The sequence below is a fragment of the Tamandua tetradactyla genome, chromosome 23 (assembly GCF_023851605.1).
Source record: "Tamandua tetradactyla isolate mTamTet1 chromosome 23, mTamTet1.pri, whole genome shotgun sequence".
Lineage (NCBI taxonomy): Eukaryota > Metazoa > Chordata > Mammalia > Pilosa > Myrmecophagidae > Tamandua > Tamandua tetradactyla.
In genome coordinates this window covers 12,380,534-12,402,075 of record NC_135349.1, presented here as the reverse complement: position 1 = coordinate 12,402,075, position 21,542 = coordinate 12,380,534, and the positions used below count along the sequence as shown (strand labels likewise).

The 21,542-nt window shown below is 39.8% G+C and overlaps 1 protein-coding gene and 1 pseudogene across 1 annotated transcript in view; both read left to right on the top strand.

Moving 5' to 3' along the window:
- GTF2IRD2B (GTF2I repeat domain containing 2B) overlaps positions 1–21,542 on the top strand; it is a 100,438-nt gene that overhangs the window by 18,894 nt on the left and 60,002 nt on the right. Inside the window, exon 2 of the mRNA XM_077140283.1 lies at positions 123–226. Within this exon, the coding sequence (XP_076996398.1) occupies positions 128–226 (99 nt within the window). The 5' untranslated portion in view covers positions 123–127. The remainder of the gene's footprint in view (positions 1–122; positions 227–21,542) is intronic.
- On the top strand, positions 6,488–7,494 carry LOC143666490 (myosin regulatory light polypeptide 9 pseudogene; annotated as a pseudogene).

The window sequence follows — 21,542 nt, the reverse complement described above, 5'->3', positions numbered from 1 at the left end:
TCTAAAAGGAAAATTAGAACCAGGTGATATGTGAGGACCCTCACAAGCTCTAAAACTTGTGTTTAGAAAGATATCATAGATTTCCACCATTCGCTTTCTTATTGCTTATCTGTCTTGCATAGGGATCATGGCCCAAGTAGAAATGTCTACCCTGCCGATGGAAGATGCGGAGTCCTCAGAGAGAAGGATGGTGGTGAATTTCCTCATGTCTGCTCTTGAATCAATGGTGAGATGGCCTTAAACTTCTATAGACTGTTCAGTTGCCATTGTCCAAATTACAGAAATGTGAAACGCTCCAGTGCCACTTTTTTGGGGGTGGGGGTGGTGCATGGAACAGCAGCGGCAAGTGGAGTTACCACTTGGTTAAGTTTATGATAATCCACTGTCATCCTCCAAGACATATCTGTCTTCTGCACAGGCTAAATAGGAGAGTTGAACGGAGATGAGGTGGGAATCACTACCCTGAATCGTTAAAGTCTTTAAGAGTGGCACTAGGGCGGGCCACGGTGGCTCAGCAGGTAAGAGAGCTTGCCTGCCATGCCCCAGGACCCAGGTTCGATTCCCGGTGCCTGCCCATGAAAAAAAAAAAGAGTGGCACTAATCTCTGCAATCCCTCCAGGAATCCGGTATTGCTTCTGATTCACCATTTTGCTAGGTAGGGACAGTTCTAGTGGCTTCCATTTGGCCTTTCCTATCATAATAACCCTCACTCCATGAGTCAGACAACCACTGTGGGGATTCTGCCAGTTGCTGAGTGTGTTGATTCTAAGTATGCAATCTGGAACTGGGGAAATGACCACAGAATGGGCCTAGGGATCCACTGGACCCACTGTGGGACAGACCTGAGCTAAAACTCCATTGATCACCTGACCTCATTAAGCCCCTCCTATGACTGGTGGACCAGAGTGATGGTTTGGGTCTCCTGGAATTAGTGTCCCTCCTGAGTCAGTGTTTAATCCCCGAAATATCTGATCGTTTCCTTTTTGCAATGCACAGTCACTCTGGTATAAGGCTGTAAGTCTCCTTGGAGAAGGCTGAGAGGAAGGTTAACAGTGTAAATTTTGGGCAGTGTAAAAAGGCCCTTCCCTAAGGGTACCAACTCTCCCCTCATTCCAGGGGCTCTGGGTCTATAAACTGTCTCAAGTCTGGAGATTGATTAAGGGACTGAGACTCTTTGTTTTTGTAATTCATGTTAAACTTCTATTCACCTGACTTAGAATTCTTCTGCTTATATGGCTCAAATAAGAATTTAGTAGACTGCCCATCTATTTTATTTCTAGGTACCCCATGATCTACTAGCCAAACAGCACAAGTCTCTGAGGGTCACATTATTTTGACTGCTGCTTTGATTCCGCTGTCCATTATGGTGGCTATGCCCACCTTGTCATGGTGATTAACTGTTGCCAAATGGTTTGTGCCAACTCAGGATCCAATCATCTCCATCGTGTTTAAGGATTCCAGCTCAGTGACAGCAGTTCCCACAGTAATATCTGGCCTACAGAGAAGAGTGACTACAGAGCTCTTCAGGGATGGTAGAGCAAGTCTCACAAATGTATTTCTTAAGGTCTTGCTGAAAGCTATGTCTCCTCTGGGTATTCCTTGGGTGTGTGTGCAGGTGTACCATGATAAATCCACTCTAACATTCCCATCTGTCTAAGCCTCTGGATCTCCTCATCTACATTATACCTCAGGTGATGTCAGCCACCTTTTGATCCATGTTTCAGCCAGCCGTCCAAACAAACTGTTAATGCCCTTTCTAACCCCTCGAGCTACAACACTGAATGCAGAATCTCTGCTTAGTGGGCACATATCAATACATTCAGCTTGATCCAAATTGATATTCCTTTCACCATTATCCCACACCCTTAATATCCCTCACAAACATATTCCCCTGATTTCTATCTATACAGATTGGAAAACTCATGCAGTTCTTTTGAGTATAGTGTACCTCCTCATAGTTCACCTTTTGGGGCCTGTTGGGACATTAGTCTAGTATAGGTATTGAAGAAAAGTAGGCTGGTGGAGTTGGGTCATCAAAAGAAATCAAAGTATCTTTCAAGCCAATTACCTCAGAGTATTCCGTTGCAGTTTCATCTGGTGAAACAGGATTAGTTGCTCCAGACAGAGGAGTGAGGACTGTTTCCCCAGGGGAGGTAGGTACAGGGTTAGCAGGCACTGAAGGGTTAATCTCGTTAGGTGGAGGTTGGATGGCAGACTCCTCTGGGGAGACTGGAGACTGGGAAGCTGTTTCCTCAGGACAGTCCATTACAGGTCTATGAAGCAAAGGCTCAGCAGATTCCAGGGATCCTGTCTCCCCGTTGCCATTATTATGAAGCCATATATCCCAATCCCACATTTCAGAATCCCATCCTTTTCCAATCAAAGCCCTCACTTAACAGCAGACACCCGGCAAGGTGGAGATTTTAGTTTACATTGTAAATACTAGCACACTGAGGCTCTGTGTCTGGTTTTCAGAGATCTCCAGTCTGCGAACACAGGAAATAAGATTTTCTTTCAGGGCAAACGTGGAAACTTTCACATCACTCACACAGCACTTAAGTTGCAAATTTGAAGCCTTCAGCGCATCCCTTTTCCTCATCACTGTATCCGGCATGTCTAACAACAACCAGCCAGTGTCATTATACCTCTTAATTCCACAAAACTCCATAGAGGTGTCAAAAACACTCTCACCCAGAGCCTTGCCTCATATAAGCATACAATTAGCAGAATCTAATGGTGATATTTTGTGTATTTCTCTTGCCAACTCACTGTCACACCATGGACTGTCAGTGCCACCTTGATTATTGGAAACAGAGTCATTAGTTCTCTGAGTCTAATCAGAGTAGAAAACTAATTGTAAAAACTCATTTTTAAAATTCTGTTTCTCAAGACCCACTCTCAGTACCAAGCTGTATAATGGTTTTCTAGAGAACAGGAGATATCTGTGAATATAAGATTTATAAAGGTTTCACGCAACTGTGGGAATGTAAGAATCCAAAATCCGTAGGGCAGGCTGTGAAACTGGCAGCTCTGATGAAGGGTCTGGACGAACTCCACAGGAGAGGCTCACTGGCTGAAAAAGCAGTGAAAAAGTCTGTCTTCTTTAAGTCACAAACTGATTATTTCATTGGGCACGCTGTTCTAGTTTGCAAGCTGCCAGAATGCGATATACCAGAAACAGAATGGCTTTAAAAAATGGGAATTTATTAAGTTGCAAGTTTACAGTTCTAAGGCTGTGAAAATGCCCAAATTAAGGCACAAATAAGAGGTTACCTTCACTCAAGAAAGGCTGTTGAAGTTCGCTGTTTCTCTGTCAGCTGAGAGGGCACATGGCTAGCTCTCTCTCCCAGCTTCTTGTTTCATGAAGCTCCCCAGGGGCATTTTCCTTCTTCATCTCCAAAGGTCTCTGGTTGTGTGGGCTCTGTCGGTTCTGGTGACTATAAAGTTTTTTTCCAAAATGGTTCCCTCTTAAAGGGCTCCAGTAAGAGGAGCCTCCACCTTGAATGGCTGGAGATGCATCTCCACGGAAACCATCTAATCAAAAGTTACCACCCACAACTGGGTGGGGTCACATCTCCATGGAAACAGCCAGAAAAGTCCTATCCAGCAACATTGAATGAAGATTAAAGGACATCGCTTTTCCAGGGTACATGATAGCTTCAAACCAGCACACATGCCATAGTTGATCACAGATGTAATCAGCCACAGATGCAATCAGCTCACTGATGATTGAATACCCTGCCTTCCTGTTTATCAACCAGCCACGAAATATCCTTGCAGCAACAGCCAGACCAGTGCTTGCCTGACCAGACAGCTGGGCATCATCACTTGGCCAAGTTGACACGAGAACCTAACCATTGCAGTGGTTAATATATTACTAGAGCAAAAATTAAGAACAGAAACAACCATAGGACCATACAGCACCAGCAGTGAACCCTAAATTAAGCTATTAGTATAGTATTGTTAAAAATGGGGTCATGTATATGGTAACTATTTTCTGCATGTTCTTTCTGTAAACCTACTACTTCTCTTTAAAAAAAAAAAAAAAAACTACAAAGACTTAAAAAAAAAAAAAAAGGCAGCCTGATAGACTGACTAGTGGCCTCCAAAGATACTGGCAACCTAATAGCCGAAATCTGTGGCTGTTACCTTATTGACTTTGCAGGTGTGATTATGTTTATGGGTCTTGAGATGGGAGATTATCCTGGATTATCTGGGTGTACATAAAACTGGTGAAAAAAACTCTTGGAATACATTTTGAAAGAAAGCATCAAGTTCTGTTTGAAGAGAACTAGAAATATCTACCCAAGAACCTTGACCACGAACTGATCACATTCCTCCATTTGACAAATATTCATGCAATTGTCTCCTAAGTCCCTTTTCTAGGCACTTGAGTTGATGGCTAAGGAACTCCTCACATAGTCCTTCTTGGACAGATTCTACATGTGCATATGTTTGTGTCAGTAAATATAATATTATACATGAAAGGAGGGTCAAGGGTAGGCCACGGTGGCTCAATAGGCAGAGTTCTCGCCTGCCATGCCAGAGACCCGGGTTCAATCCCCGGTGCCTGCCCATGTGAAAAAAAAAGAATCAAGAAATAGTTCAGGAAAGGTTAAAATATATAGTAGTGGTGTGGTATGTATGAGTTTTTCTTCTTTTTTTCTTATTTCTTTTTCTGAAGTGATGGAAATGTTCTAAAAATTGATCATGGTGATGAATATACAACTATGTGATGATACTGTAAGCCATTGATTGTACACCATATGGAATCTTTGTATGTTAAGAATGTTTGTGTTTGTATGTTTTATCAATAAAAATATTTTTTAAAAAAGAAATAGTTTAGGAGGAAAGTCCAGAACCTAAATTTATTGTAGCACATAATCTAACTCAAACTGGCTGGATAGATCATTTAACAATCTAAACACAGGGAGCCCAGAATAAGAATGAGAGCCTTTAACCCTGTGTATTAGTTAGGGTTCTCTAGAGAAACAGAATCAACAGGGAACACTCGCAAATATGAAATTTATAAAAGTGTCTCATGTGACCGTGGGAACGCAGAGTCTAAAATCTGCAGGGCAGGCTGTGAAGCCGACAATTCCAATGGAGGGTCTGGATGAACTCCACAGGAGAGGCTCGTCAGCCGAAACAGGAAGAGCCTCTCCCTTCTGAATCCTCCTTGAAAGGCTTCCAGTGATCAGATTAAGCATTACTCATTGCAGAAGACACTCCCTTTTGGCTGATTACAAATGTAATCAGCTGTGGATTATAGCTGACATGATCATGATTTAATTCTATGAAATGTCCTCATCGCAATAGACAGGGCAACATTTGCCCAACCAGACAAACACAGATCACCACTTGGCCAAGTTGAACCTAATCATGGCATCCTGTATAGCTTAATGTAATACCTGGATACATCCCAGGGTATATTAAGCAGATAATAAAAAAGTATTGGCAATGTCCCTTGAGGGATAGGAGAGAAAATATGGAACTATTAAACTTTACTGCCAAGGAAACCCTGGATACTGTGTCAAACATTAGGGACACCCAAATCAATAGGCCAATCCCTTGGTCTTGAGGCATGCTCTTGTGAAGTTTATGTATGTAGCAGAGAAACTTAGCCTACCTGTAGGTATGCCTAAGGGTCACCTCCGGAGGACCTCTTTCGTTGCTCAGATGTGGCCTCACTCTTTCTAAGCCCAACTCTGCAAGTGAAACCGTTGCTCTCCCCCTACGTTGGACATGACATCCAGGGGTGAACGTCTCCCTGATGGCATGGGAGATGACTCCCAGGGATGAGTCTGGCTCTGGCACCATGGGATCAATTCCATCCTGACCGAAAGGGGGAAAAGAAGTGTAACAAATAAGGTATCAGTAGCTGAAAAAGTTCAAACAGAATCAAGAGGCTACTCTGGAGGTCATTCTTATGCTAGTTCCAGTTAGCCATTGCTACCTATCATAACTTGCCAAACCCCAACCTAAACCATTTTTGCCAATCCTAAAGCATACCTAGAACTTTATATAAGATTCTACAAAGACTCCATGCACTAGGGTAACTTTCCAGAAACCTACAACCTCCAGATGGTCTCTGGACCAGATAAGTCCTGAAATAGAGGAGCCAACCTTTCCAGAATATCACCGAGTTCCATCCCCCTATTCCATATTATTGACAGCCCCTTCAAACATGAAAAACTTAGAATAGACATAGCCCAAATACACCTAAAGAGTGGGAGAAAGATCAAAGGTGATGGTGGAGTTATACAGAGAAAATAGGGTTTAACCAATGAGTATGACTGCTGAATCATTTTATTGATATTTCTTTTAGTCTCCAGTATCTCAGAGCAGCTAGAAGTAAAAACCTAAAATTGTGAAATTGTAACCCATACCAAAATCTGAAATCTGTTCTACAACTAATTGTTGCGATGTACTGTGAAATTTATTGCTTTTATATATATATATGTTATTTTTCACAAAAAAGAAAAAAGAGAAGGAGGAGTATAACAGAGAAGATAGGATTTAACAAATGAGTATGACTGCTGAATCATTATATTGATATTTCTTTTGGTCTCCAGTGTCTTGGAACAGCTACAAGAAAAAAAGAAAAATCATGAAACTGTTACCCATACCACACTTTAAAATCTGTTATATAACTACCTGTTAAAACATATTTAGAAAAGTATTGTTTTTTTTGTATATATGTTATATTTTACAATTTAAAAAAAGTAAACAAAAAAAAAGTAGTTTAAGGGCTCAGCGGAGGCTGGAAGTATTACCGTTTTAACGATTCTCAGGGGGTGAGTTTGGTAGTAGGGGCAGCCACATGCTTGGATTCTCCCGTCTACACGGGGGTTTAACCACCACCATGTCCAGCAAACGGGCAAAGACCAAGACCACCAAGACGTACCTTCAGCACACAACATCCAACGAGTTTGCCATGTGTGACCAGTTACAAACTCAAGAGTGCAGGTGGCCCTTCCACACGCTCCATCAGAACAGAGATGGTTTCATCGACAAGGACGAGGAAGATCTGCATGATAGGCTTGCCTCCCTGGGGAAAAGTCCAACTGTTGAGTCTCTGGATGCTGTGATGAATGAGGCTGCAGGTCCCATAACTTTTACCATGTTTCTCACAGTGGAAAGTTAAATGGAAAGACCCAGAAGATGTCATCAGAAACGCTTTTACTTGCTTCTTCTTGATGAAGAAGCAACTGGCACCATCCAGGAGGAATACCAGAAGAGCTGCTGACACCCATGGAGGATGGGTTTACAGACAAGGAAGTGGATGTGCTGTACAGAGAAGACTTATCCACCAGAAGGGGAACTTCAACTACCTTAGGTTCACAATCATCCTTCAACATGGAGCAAAGGACAAGGATGGTTGAAAGAACTGCAAATTTGGCCAAACCTTTTTTGTTGTCACTTTGGATATTTCCAAGACTTTCTCTTAGAGCCTATTGCATGCCCTTAGCTTTACACCTTTTGCCTTTCTTGTATTTATTCTCAGCCATTTGGGGGCAGATGCATCTTGAAATCAGACTGGAAATGGGACTTTTTTTTAGGTTGAAGTAAAATAAAACTGGGGAAAAGATCTTCACCTTAATAAAAGCTTAAAGGAAATATTCTTAGTTTTTCATATTTACTGGATTTTTATATTTTGGGTAATAAAAACTTAAAATATAAACATTATGACCCAAGAATTTCTACCAAGTGCTAATTATTTTTGTTATTTTCAGAATAGAAAAATCGGTTCATTTAATTTACCAGGCCCCACCCCAAAATAATTGCAGCCCACCAGAGTCAGTATATTTTCTCAGAGAAAGTTACTCACCTCTTTCTGAACGATGATTAAACCGAGAACAGTTTATGCAAAGGCCCTGGGGTGGAAAGCAGGTTGGTAATTTCAAGGAACTTCAAGAAGTCCAGGTGTACTGGAGCAGAGTGAGGAGGAAGTGGTCAGAGCAGAGGTTCAAGGGGCAGCTAATGGCCAAATCATACTGAGCTTAGTGGACCACAGTAAGGACTTTGGATTTTCTCCCCATGGCATACACTGGAAAGCCATTGGAAGGTTTTGGGTGAACAAGTGATGATTATGTGAGTCATTGATTAACGGGTTAGGAGTAGAAGCAGCCAGGGCTGTGGTTCAGGTGGGAGCTTTCGGTAAGCTAGACTAGCCTGGGAATGGAGGGGTGGGAAAGAATCAAACTAGTAGATCTGTTGAAGAGACAGTTGATAGGACTTCCTGAAGCACTGGATTCGCACCATGACTTTTCATGGTGTAAAACCAAGAGTTCTATCCTATTTCATGCAACTTTTATTTAGGAATAATTTTAAGATTTACAGAAAAGTTGCAGAGATAGTCCAGAGTTCCCATATACCTTTCAACCAGCTCCTCATATTGTTTATATATTCTGTAGCCATGCTACACATGTCAGAACTAACAGATTAACATCAGTCCACTGCTATGAGCCAACATCAGATTTCATCCATTTTTTTCCTACTAATGTCCTTTTTCTATTCCAGAATCCACCCTGTGATCCCACCTTGCATTTAGTTGTCATGTCTCCTTATACTCTCCCCTGGACTGTGACATTTTCTCAGGCTCTCCTTGTTTTTTCAAAACCTTGATGGTTTTGAAAAGTGTTGATCTGGTATTTTGTATAATCTCCCTTGATTTGGGTTCTGTGGTGTTTTCCTTATTTGTACACTGGGGTGATGGGTTTTGAGGAAGAAGAGCACAGAGGTGAAAGTGCCTTTCTCATCACATTTTTATCAAGGCTGTGATATCAGGGGGCATGAACTAACATTGACCATTTGGTTAGAGAAGGGACTGCCAGATTTCTCCATTGTAAAGTTAGAATTTTCCCTCTCCTAGTTCTGTTCTTTGGAAGCAATTCACCAAATCCAGGCCACAAATAATGATTAACAGTGCTTTAATGATAAGATGACATGGTCTCTCTCTCAGTGCTGGTGGGAGTAAAAACCTTTCTGAAAGGCTATTTGTAATATATTGTAAGAATCTTAGAAGAATTTTTATCTTTTTACCTGGCTATTCCACCTGTATGACTCCATCTCGTGTAAGTAATCAAACATGCACATACATATCTATGTTCACAGACAAGCATTGTATTGTTATTTATAATAGGGAAAAACTTCAATAATATTATGATTAAATTATGGTATATATATATATATATATATATATATATATATATATATATATATATATATATATATAGGAGAGAATAGTATATACGCATTTAAAACTCATGTATTTGAGGATTATTTCCTTGTGTGGAGAAATGTGCAAAAATTAATGTTAAGTAAATAAAGCAGAATGCAAACCTTACAGTAGTAAGATTCCAATTCTGTTTATAAAAATTGGTGTACTTGGTATATACCCAGAAGAGCTGAAAGCAACGACACACACAGACATTTGCACACCGATGTTCATAGCATTATTCACAATCGCCAAAAGATGGAAACAAACCAAATGCCCATCAACAAATGAGTGGATCAACAAAATGTGGTATATATATACAATGGAATATTATGCAGCAGTAAGACAAAATGATGTCCTGAAGCACATAACAAGATGATCAGCCTTGAGGACATAATGCTGAGCAAAATTAGCCAGACACAAAAGGATAGATACAGCATGATTCCACTTTTATGGCCAGCATAAAGGTATAATCAGAGGCTTATAATACAGAAGAGATAGATAGATAGATAGATAGATAGATAGATAGATAGATAGATAGATAGATAGATAGATAGATAGATAGATAGATAGATAGATAGATAGGTAGGTAGGTAGATAGATAGATAGATAGATAGATAGATAGATAGATAGATAGATAGATAGATAGAAGCTAGAGATGGATGAACCGTTAACCATGTGATTGAACTCCAGTGTAAGGGAATAGATAGGAGTGGAGGTGATTTTCTAGTGGGTCTAGAAGTAATATTACCATATTGAAGATGAACAAGATTGAAAGGGGTTGTATAGACCTAGGTGTCCCACTGACTCACACTAGAAATATAAATGAGTTCTCATGAGAATTACTTCAAAGATATGATTCTTGTATAAAGAGTGTTTAAATCCAGGGTACAGGGGAAACCTGCTATTGCATGCTCTGAGCTATGTTCACAAGGAAACCATCAGCACTACCACAGCAACAGCAGAGGTAAATAATGGGGAGGGACAAGAGTTAAGAGGAAGTTTAAATTTCCTATTTGATGAGGGTGTGTTTATTGGTTTTCTTTGTCTTGGGAACAATAAAATTATCTAAAATTGAGAATGCTGATGGGCTGTGGACTTTGGGCCCTCTATGTGATGCCCGATGAATGCAGGTGGCTGAAGGATGCACTGACAGAGAAGTGGATTGGCAAACGATGGCGTATACTTATGAACAAATGTTGTGCTGCTACAAAAAGGAACAAAGTCATGAGGCATGCAACGATGTGAATGAACCTGTGGTACATTTGGTGAGACAAAATAAGCCAGAAACAAAAGAACAAGAATGGTATGGTCACCTTTAGAAAATGCTTATAAGAAAACAGGGGCCTAGATTGTAAGGTTTTAGAGCAGACACATTAAGACCAGAGTGGTGATTATTATTTCTGGATTTTGAGAGGCTGTTTTATATTTATAACCTGGTATTAAGAGATAAGAATAAAGCCAAACAGGTTGGGGTTAAAGTAATTCAGAAGATAGGGGTAAGGAAGACAGTGTCTATATTTTAGAACCACACACACTCTTGGAGACCAATGAAGAAAGGTTTATTGGGTTTGGAACTGAAATTTTTTGTAGTGCATTATCTAATTCAACCTATCTATATAGCTCATTTGAACAATGAAACACAGGAAGCCCAGAATAAGAAAGAGGTCCTTTAATCCTGTATAGATTATTGGAATGCCTGGATACATCCTAGAGTATATTAAGCAGATAATCAAAAAGAATTGGTAAAGTCTCCTGAGGGATTGGGGAAAGACTATGAAACTATTAAACCTTATCATCAGGGAATCCCCTGATACTGTGTTAAACTTTAGGATACCCAAATCAATAGGCCATGCCCTCGATCATGAGGCTTACTCTTGTGAACATTATGTAGGTAGCAGAGAAGCTTAGACTACCTAGAGGCATGCCTAAGAGTTACTTCTGGAGGACCTCTGTCATTGCTCAGATGTGGCCTCAGTCTCTCTAAGCCCAACTCTGCAAGTGAAATCATTGCTCTCCCCCCTATGTGGGACATGATATCCAGGGGTGAAAGTCTCCCTGGTGGCATGGGAGATGACTCCCAGGAATGAATCCAGACCTGGCACCATGGGATCAACAATTACATCCTGACCAAAAGGGGGGAAAGAGTCTAACTAGTAAAGTATCAGTGGCAGAGAGAGTTCAAATAGAATCGAGAGGCTACTCTGGAGGTTGCTCTTACGCAAGCTTCAGGTAGACCTTACTAGCTATCCTAACCTGCCAACCCCCAACCACTACCATTCCAGCCAATGCTAAAGAACAACTAGGATAACATATAAGATTCCAGAAGGGTTCCATGCACTGGCGTAACTTTCCAGAAACCTACAACCTCCAGATGGGTCCCTGGTCCAGATAAGTCCTGAAACATAACCCAGCTTCTCCAGAACATGAGATAGTTCCATCTCCCTACCCCAATTAGTGACAGACCCTTCCAATATCAAACATTTAGAATTGCCATAGCCCAAACAACCCGAAAGAGAGGTATGGAAAGATCAAAGGTGATGGTGGAATTATACATAGAAGATAGGACTTAACAGATGAATTTGAATGCTGAATCATTAAATTAATATCTCTTTTAGTCTCCAGTATTTTATAGCAGCTAGAAGTAAAAATCTAAAATTGTGAAATTGTAACCCATGTCAAAGTCTGAAATATATTCTACAACTAATGTGGTACTGTGCTTGGAAATTTATAGCTTTTTTGTATGTGTGTTATTTTTTACAAAAAAAGAAAGAAAGTCGATTGTGATGATAAAAAAGTATTTAAGGCCTCTAGCTTCCTAAATCCTGGAGCAGCTAGAAGGAAAAATATGAGAGGATTGTAAAATAGCCCATGACAAACTCTGGGATCTGTCCTGTAACCACTTGTTGAAGAGTGCTTTGAAACTATTGCTTTTTTTATTTCTTTGCTTTGTATGTATGTTATACAATACAATAAAAAAAAGTTTAAAATTTGGATAAATGAAAAAAATTGGTGTATATGTGTTTGTGTGCATATTTTTCATAATATTTATGGAGGTTATTCTGAGCAATGGGGCTATGGGTGATTTCTTTTTTTCCACATTCTTTTCTATATCTGATCAAATTTTTATAATATGCATATTTAAAATAAGAAAAAAATGCTCATAAGTTCTTTGCTATAGATAATGACCTAATTAAAACTAAAAACTGGTAACATGGGTTAGATAGATGAAATGCTGGATTTTCGGTTCATTTGCCACAGATAGAGGTAGCTTTGCCCAGAAGCCAATGGAGCTTAAACATCAGCTCTCTCTGCCCCCTACCCCTTGCCTGCCCCCTTCCAAGCCATTAGAAAAGGTCCTAGCAACGTGTTTTTGTAAAATTTGCTAAAGTAAGATGTTTTAACCACAATCAGTTCAGGCTGCTGCCTCCTTTCTCTCTGACTTTGTCAGCCTCAACCCCTGAATTAGTTTCCTGTGGCTGCTATAAATTGCCACACTTAGTGCTTAAAACAACACAAGTTTGGTTGAAGCATTAATTAAAAGGACAACCAAGATAACACAGGTGTTGGCTGATATTTTTGTGGGAAAATGGGATGCTTTGATTAAATGTATATCGTCGACCACTGGAGGTTGTGACCATGCTGAACAGTAAAACCTAATGGTCCATTACTTAGAAACTTCAAAGCTTGAGGCCAAGGTTAGGGACCCCCAAATAATCTACAAATAAACTTTTGTTGATGAATGGAAAGTCAGAATTCTATGAGAATATCTCACCTTAACTATCTTTATAGAATGGGTTCAGATTCCATCATCTGAACTTGTACTTTCTCTATTTTGACTAAACAGAGATTATTGGTATCTTTTTTTATACAGAGACTCCCAGACCTTGCAATATTACATTAAAGTTTAAGTGTTACCTCTTACTCTTCTCTGTTGCACAAATCTTCAAGAAATACTCCCTTCAGAAAGATGTTCTGAGAGTAAATTCAATGCTTCACTCAGAGGCTTCATATTCTTAACTGCTAACTTTCTCTGAGTATTTCTAATATTTTCTATGAGTTTTTTTTATCCACTTTGATTTTTAACAGCTTTATTGCAATACAGTTGACATACCATAAAATTCACCTGTTGTAAACGTACAATTCAATTTTTAAAAAAATATATCTACAGCATTGTGCAACCATTAACCCAGTCAATTTTGGAGCATTTTCATTACTATGAAATTATCCTGTGACTATTTAATCCCAGGCAACTACTAATCTACTCTCTGTCTCCATAGATTTTTTTTTTGTATGTTCATCATTATGATCATTTCTTAGAACATTTGCATCAATTCAGAGAAAGAAATAAAAAGAAAACAAAAAAATTCATACATACTATACCCCTTACCCCTCCCTTTCATTGATCACTCAATCTACTAAATTTATTTTAACATTTGCTCCCCCTATTATTTATTTTTAATCCATATGTTTTACTCATCTGTTGATAAGGTAAATAAAAGGAGCATCAGACACAAGGGTTTCACAGTCACACAGTCACATTGCAAAAGCTATATCATTATACAATCATTTTCAAGAAACATGGCTACTGGAGCACAGCTCTACATTTTCAGGCAGTTCCCTCCAGCCTCTCCATTACACCTTAACTAACAAGGTGATATCTATCTAATGCATAAGAATAACCTCCAGGATAACCTCTCGACTCTGTTTGGAACCTCTCAGCCATTGACACTTTGTCTCATTTCACTCTTCCCCCTTTTGGTCGAGAAGGTTTTCTCAATCCCTTGATCCTGAGTCTCAGCTCATTCTAGGATTTCTGTCCCATGATGCCAGGAAGGTCCACACCCCTGGGAGTCATGTCCCATATAGACAGAGGGAGAGCGGTGAGTTTTCTTGTCATGTTGGCTGAGAGAGAGAGAGGCCACATCTGTGTCTCCATAGATTTTTGCCATTTTTGGACATTTCACATAACTGGAGCAGTATAATTTGTGGCCCTTTGAAACTGGCTTTTTCATTTAGCTTAATGTTTTTGAGGTTCATCCCTGTTGAACCATCCATCAATATTGCATTCATTATTCCTAAATATTAATCCCTTGTACAGATAATCCACATTTTGTTTATCCATTCATCAGCTGCTGGATGTTTGGATTGAATTCAGGTTTTGGATGTTTATGAATAATGCTGCTTCCCCATCCCCATACAAGTCTTTGTAATATCATTTATCCTGCATAAATAGCTAGGCATGAAATTTACAAAAAGTAAATTTCTGCATACATTTTTAAGAAATTGCCAATCTTTTTTTCCCCAAGTAATAGCATTATTCTACATTCCCAGCATTCAGATGGTGGCTTGTGTATTTCTCAATGGTTTAGGATAACGCATTTTGCAGCCTGGTCAGAAGATATGGCTTAAAAATATGTGTCAACCTGTCTGGATAGCACGTTTAAACAATCCAAACTCCTGGGATTCCAGAATGGGAATGAGGCCTTGTAATTCTGTATACTTTAATATCATATCAGGACACATCTCAGACTATGGTAGGCTGATAATAAAAAGTATTGGTAGAGTCCCTTGAGGGTCCGAAGGGGAGAATATATATATATATATATATATGGAACTATTAAACATTCCCATCTGGGAAACCCTGGGTACCCTCTCAACCACTGGGGATTCCCAAGAAAATAGGCCAAGCCATTGATTTTGAACTTGCCCTTATGAAACTTACTTCTGTAGGGGAAAAGCTAAGACTACCCATAACAAGGCATGAGAATTGCTTCTAGTAAACCTCTTTGGTTGTTCAGTGTGGTTTCTCTCTCTTTCTAAGCCCAACTCTGCAGGGAGCCTCCTGCCTATGTGGGACATGACATTCAGGGATGAAAATCTCTCTGTCGATGTGGAGCATGACTTCTGGAGATGAGTCTGGCCCTGGCACTGTGTGATTGACAACACCTCCCAGACCAAAAGGGAGGAAAGAAGTGTAATAAAACAAGGCATCAGTGGCCATGAGAGATCAATAAAGTCAAGAGATTATTCTGGAGGCTACTTTCATGCACGCTTCAGTTAGATAGTGCTAATTGCCATGGTCTGCTAAATCCCAACCAACGTCACTCCTGTTGACTATTTAAGAACACCTAAGGAGGGCTCTGGATTTGCCTTCGTGGAACCTATAATTTTTGGAGGGTTCCTAGGCAAAATAAATCTTGAAACCCAGAGGGATCAGCCTCTCCAAGATTACCGATTAATTACATACCCCTATCCTTTTGGGGTAGCCCTTCTCAACATGAAAAAGTCAGAACAGGCATTGCCTAAAGATCCCTGTAGTTTGGAAGAGGGATAAGGGGAGACAGAGGAGGTATAAAGGGAAAAATAAGATTTAACAAGGAGTATGACTGCTGAATCACTATATTAATATTCCTTCTAACCTCCAGTGTTCTAGAAGGAAAAATCTGAGATGGTGGAATGGTAGCACATGACCAAGTCTCGGATCTGTCCTGTAACTACTTGTTGAAATATGCTTTGAAAGTTATTACCTTTTCTTTCTTTGCTTTGTATATATGTTATATTTTACAATTGAAAACATTAAAAAATACTGTGTCAACTTAGCAGCTATTATTTGGCCAGGGTCTGTTCCAGATGCTGAAGATACAGATACATCAGCCCTAATTCCTGCTGTCGAGTACTCTGTAGACTAGTAGTTGGAGGCACAAATAATAAGTACAGTGACCTGCTATTTTTGTTAAATTAAAGGTTTATATACTAGGAAGAGAAGGAGGTAGATGCAAAAGTTCTCAAGGGAAGGGTGACAGGAAACTGAATCATCCTAAGGGTAGAGGTTCTCCTGGTTGCAGGGAGGAAACCCAAACTCCAACCAAGTGGAGGGAAACCTCATGCTGTGGGACAAGGTCAAGTGAAAGAGCCAGGTATGATGCAGCTAGCTCAGTGTGATGGTGGGTAAGCCCTGTGTGGGGAAGGGGGATCAGATGGAAGGCTATGCACAAAAGCTAAGAGAACTGGAACTTCTTCGATTGTTCACTGCTGATATATAGAAAAAACAACCTATTTTTCCATGTTGCTCTTATACCCTGCTGTAATTGGGGAAAACCTCTGTTCCTGACACCTGAACCCTCAGCCAGAGCTCCATTTTGTCCTCCCTGAGGGCCAGGGGACATACCTCTGCCCTCATCATCCCTGAGAGTCCTGTGGGGCACCTGGAAAACCCTCTGCCTCTGATTCTGGACGGGGCAGCTCCCATGAGGAAGCACATTCCCTGTGGAAGTAATGGGAGAGGGCCCGAGAGCCTGAAGACTTCTCCATTCCCAGCTTGTCTACTTTTGCAACACCTCCAGAAGCTCTTAATAGGGCTTAGCAAAGGGGCTCCTCCATTTCTAGAGCAGCCCTTCATGAACTACCCTGTGAAAGGTCCTCCAACACCTCCTCCACCCTGCTTGCAGCTCAGACCTTGGCCTCTGCCTCCTCCTCCTCCATTTGGACAATCATTTCGACATTTGAAGAAGGTCCTATGTGATGGTCAATAGGCTGCCATTACTATAATCTTAGAAAAGTTGTCAGATCTGCATTATGATTTTCCCTGTCCACTCTGCTTCCTCCCCTTTTTTATCTTTCATAATCATTACCCCTAATAAACTTTTTGTCTTCTAAAAAAACACAAACTACATACATATTTATTTATCTTAGGGTTCTGGCAGTCAGAGGTCAGAAAATAGGCTTCCCGGGGTAAAACCAAGGTGTTGACAGGGCTGTGTTCCCACTGGAAGTTCTAGGGGAGAATCTGGGCTTTGCCTTTTCCAGCCAACAGGCTGCCTGTGTCCCTTGGCTTGTGGCCCCTTCCAGCAATCCCGCCACACTGACTTCTTTTTAACTTTTTTAATTGTATAGTATAACATATATACAAAGCAAAGAAATAAAAAATCAATAGTTTTCAAAGCACTCTTCAATAAGTAGTTACAGGAAAGATTCCAAAGTTAGTCATGGACTACCATATGATCCTCTCATATTTTTTCTTCTAGCTGTTCCAGAATATAGGAAGCTAAAGGGCTTAAATATATTTTTATTGTCACAATCGACTTTTTTCCCTTCTTTTTTGTGAAAGATAATATACATACAAAAAAGCTATAAATTTCCAAGCAAAGCATCACAATTAGTTGTAGAACATATTTCAGAGTTTAAGAGGGGTTACAATTCCACAATTTTAGGCTTTTACTTCTAGCTGTTCTAAAATACTGGAGACTAAAAGAGATATCAATTACATTCAGCATTCATATTCATTTATTGAATCCTATCTTCTCTGTATAACTCTACCATTACCTTTGATTTTTCCATCCTTCTCTTTCAGGGTGTTTGGTCTATGGAAATTCCAAACTTTTGATATTGAAAGGGTCTGTCACTAATATGAGGTAAGGAGATGGAATTATCTGATGTTCTGGAGAGGCTGGGCTAGGTTTCAGGACTTACCTGGACTGGGACCTATCTGGAGGTTGTAGGTTTCCGGAAAGTTACTCTACTGTATGGAACCCTTGTGGAATCTTATATATTACCCTAGGTGTTCTTTAGGATTGGCTGGAATGGTCCTGATTGGGCGTTGGTAGGTTAGGATAGGTAGCAAGGTCTAACTGAAGCTTGCATAAGAGCAACCTCCCGAGTAGCCTCTTGACTCTATTTGAAGTCTCTCTGTCACCGATACTTTATTAGTTACACTTCTTTTTCCCATTTTGGTCAGGATGCAATTGTTGACTCCACGGGGCCAGGTCTGGATTCATCCTGGGAGTCATCTCCCACATCACTACGGAGACTTTCACCCCTGTATGTCATGTCCCACCTTAGGGGGAAGGCAATGATTTCACTTGCAGAGTTGGGCTTAGAGAGACTGAGGCCACATCTGAGCAATGACAGAGGTCCTCCAGAAGTAACTCTTAGGCATGTCTATAGGTAGTCTAAGCTTCTCCACTACCTACATAAACTTCACAAGAGTAAGCCTCATGGGCTGGAGGGAACTGCCTGAAAATGTAGAGCTGTGCTCCAGTAGCCATGTTTCTTAAAGATGATTGTATAATGATATAGCTTTTCCAATTTGACTGTGTGATTGTGAAAACCTTGTGTCTGAGGCTCCTTTTATCTACCTTTTTCACAGATGAGTAAAACATGCAGATTAAAAATAAATAATAAAGGGAACAAATGTTAAAATAAATTTAGTAGATTGAAATGCTAGTGATCAATGAAAGGGAGAGGTAGGGGTATGGTATGTATGAATTTTTTTCTGTTTTCTTTTTATTTCTTTTTCTGGATTGATGCAGATGTTCTAAGATGATCATGATGATGAATATACAACTATGTGATGATATTGTGAATTATTGATTATGTATGTAGAATGAATGATCATATGTTAAGAATGTATGAGTTTGTTGTTATGTTTAAAATTTTTTTAAAATTAATTTAAAAATCAAAAAAATAATAAATTTTATAAGAAAAAAATAACAATGTGAAATATTTCTTCTGAAAGTAAATATTTTATAGTAAGAGCTGGAAAGATTATGAAGAAATGGTTACTCTTATCCACTGCTGATATGATTGTAAGGTTGGAAAGGAAATTTGTAATGCATCTTGACTTTGTGTATCAAAACCAAAATATGGTTCAGTGGTAGAATGCTCGGCTTCCATGCAGGAGACCTGGGTTAGATTCCCAGACCCTGCATCCTACCCACCCACCTCCCCCCAAAAACTAAAAATGTATGTAAGTTATGATTGACCTATTAAACTTTCAGATATCTATAGTTACAAAACACTTTTGCATATACATAATGAGGCATTTATTGTATCATAGTATATATAATTAGCAATTAGTGAAATAAAATGTGCTATATACAAAAGTAAAAAAAAAGAGTAAGCCTCAATGAGATTGAGGGCATGGCCTACTGATTTGGGTGTCCCTAAAATTTGGCACATTATCAGGGAATTCCCTGATGGTAAGGTTTAATAGTTCCATAGTCTTTCTCCCATCCCTCAGGGGACTTTGCCAATACTTTTTGATTATCTGCTTAAATACTCTAGGATGTATCCAGGCATTACAATAACCTATACAGGATTAAAGGACCTCTTTCTTATTCTGGGCTTCCTGTGTTTCAGTTGTTCAAAGAGCTATAGAGGTAGGTTGAATTAGATTATGCACTACAGAAAATTTCAGTTCTAAACCAAATAAACCTTTCTTCCATTGGTCTCCAAGAGTATGCGTGGTTCTAAACTATAAACACTGTCTTCCTTACCCCTATGTTCTGAATTACTTTAACCCCAGCCTGTTTGACTCCGTTCTTATCTCTAAATACCAGGTTATAAATATAAAACAACCTCTCAAAACCCAGAAATAATAATCACCACTCTGGTCTTAATGTGTCTGCTCTAAAAGCTCACAATCTAGGCCCCTGTTTTCTTATAAGCATTTTCTAAGGGCGACCATGCCATTCTTGTTCTTTTGTTTCTGGCTTATTTTGTCTCACCAAATGTCCCACAGGTTCATTCACATCGTTGCATGCCTCATGACTTTGTTCCTTTTTGTAGCAGCACAACGTTTGTTCATAAATATACACCATCATTCACCAATCCACTTCTCCGTCAGTGCATCCTTCAGCAACCTGCATTTATCCGGCATCATGTAGAGGGCCCAAAGTCCACAGTCCATCAACATTCTCAATTTTCAATAATTTCATTCTTCCCGAGGAAAAGAAAACCAATAAACACACCCTCACCAAATAGGAAATCTAAACTTCCTCTTAACTCTTGTCCCTCCCCCCATTATTTATCTCTGCTGTTGCTGTGGTAGTGCTGATGGTTTCCTTTTGAACATAGCTCAGAGCATGCAATAGCAGTTTTTCCCCTGTACCCTGGACTTAAACACTCTTTGTACAAGAATCATATCTTTGACGTAATTCTTGCAAGAACTAATTCATATTTCTAGTGTTAATCACTGGGACACGTAGATCTATACAACCCCTTTCAATCTTGTTCATCTGCAGTATGGTAATATTACTTATAGACCCACTAGAGAACCACCTTCACTCCTGTCTATTTACATTGGAGTTAATCCTCATTAGCTAAGGATTCACTCATCTCTAGCTTCTATGTATCTCTAAGTCCCCTGTATTCTGTAATATAAGCCTCTGATTGTACATTTATGCTGGTCATAAAAGTGGAATACAGTATCTATCCTTTTTTGTCTGTCTAATTTCACTCAGAATTATGTCCTTGTGCTGGTTTGAAAGGATGTATGTCCCCTAGAAAAGCCATGTTTTAATCTAAATCCCATTTCATAAAGGCAGAATAATCTCTACTCAATATTGTATGTTTGAAACTGTAATCAGATCATCTCCCTGAAGCTGTGATTTAATCAAGAGTGGTTGTTAAGATGGATTAGATGATGACATGTCTCCACCCATTTGGGTGAGTCTTGATAAGTTTCTGGAGTCCTATGGAAAAGGAAACATTTTGGAGAATGAAGGAGATTCAGAGAGAGCAGAGAATGCTGCAGCGCCATGAAGCAGAGAGTCCACGAGCCAGTGACCTTTGGAGATAAAGAAGGAAAGCGCCTCTCAGGGAGCTTCATGAAACCAGAAGCCAGGAGAGAAAGCTAGCAGATGACACCATGTTCACCATGTGCCCTTCCAGCCGAGAGAGAAGCCCTGACTGTGTTCGCCATGTGCCTTCTCACTTGAGAGAGAAAACCTGAACTTCATCGGTCTTCTTGAACCAAGGTATCTTTCCCTGAATGGATGCCTTTGATTAGACATTTCTATAGACTTGTTTTAACTGGGACATTTTCTCGGCCTTATAACTGTAAACTAGCAACTTATTAAATTCCCCTTTTTGAAAACCATTCCGTTTCTGGTATATTGCATTCTGGTAGCTAGAAAACTAGAACAGTCCTTGAGGCTCATCCATCTTGGCATGTGCTTCAGGACATCGTTTTGTCTGACATTTAATATGCCATCGTATGTACATACCACATTTTGTTAATCCACTTGTCTGTTGAATCGCATTTATTTGGCTTGTTCCCATCTTTTGGTGATTGTGAATAATGCTGCTATGAACAAACGTATGTCTGTTTGTGTCATTGCTTTCAGCTCTTCTGGGTATGTACCAAGTAGTGCTATTGCTGGTTCATAGGGCAACTCGATATTTAGTTTCCTAATTAATTGCCAAACAGTCTTCCACAGTGGCTGCACCATTATACTTTCCTACCAGCAGTGCATAAGTGTCCCAGTTTCTCCACATCCTCTCCAACATTTATAGTTTCCTGTTTGTTTAATAGCAGCCA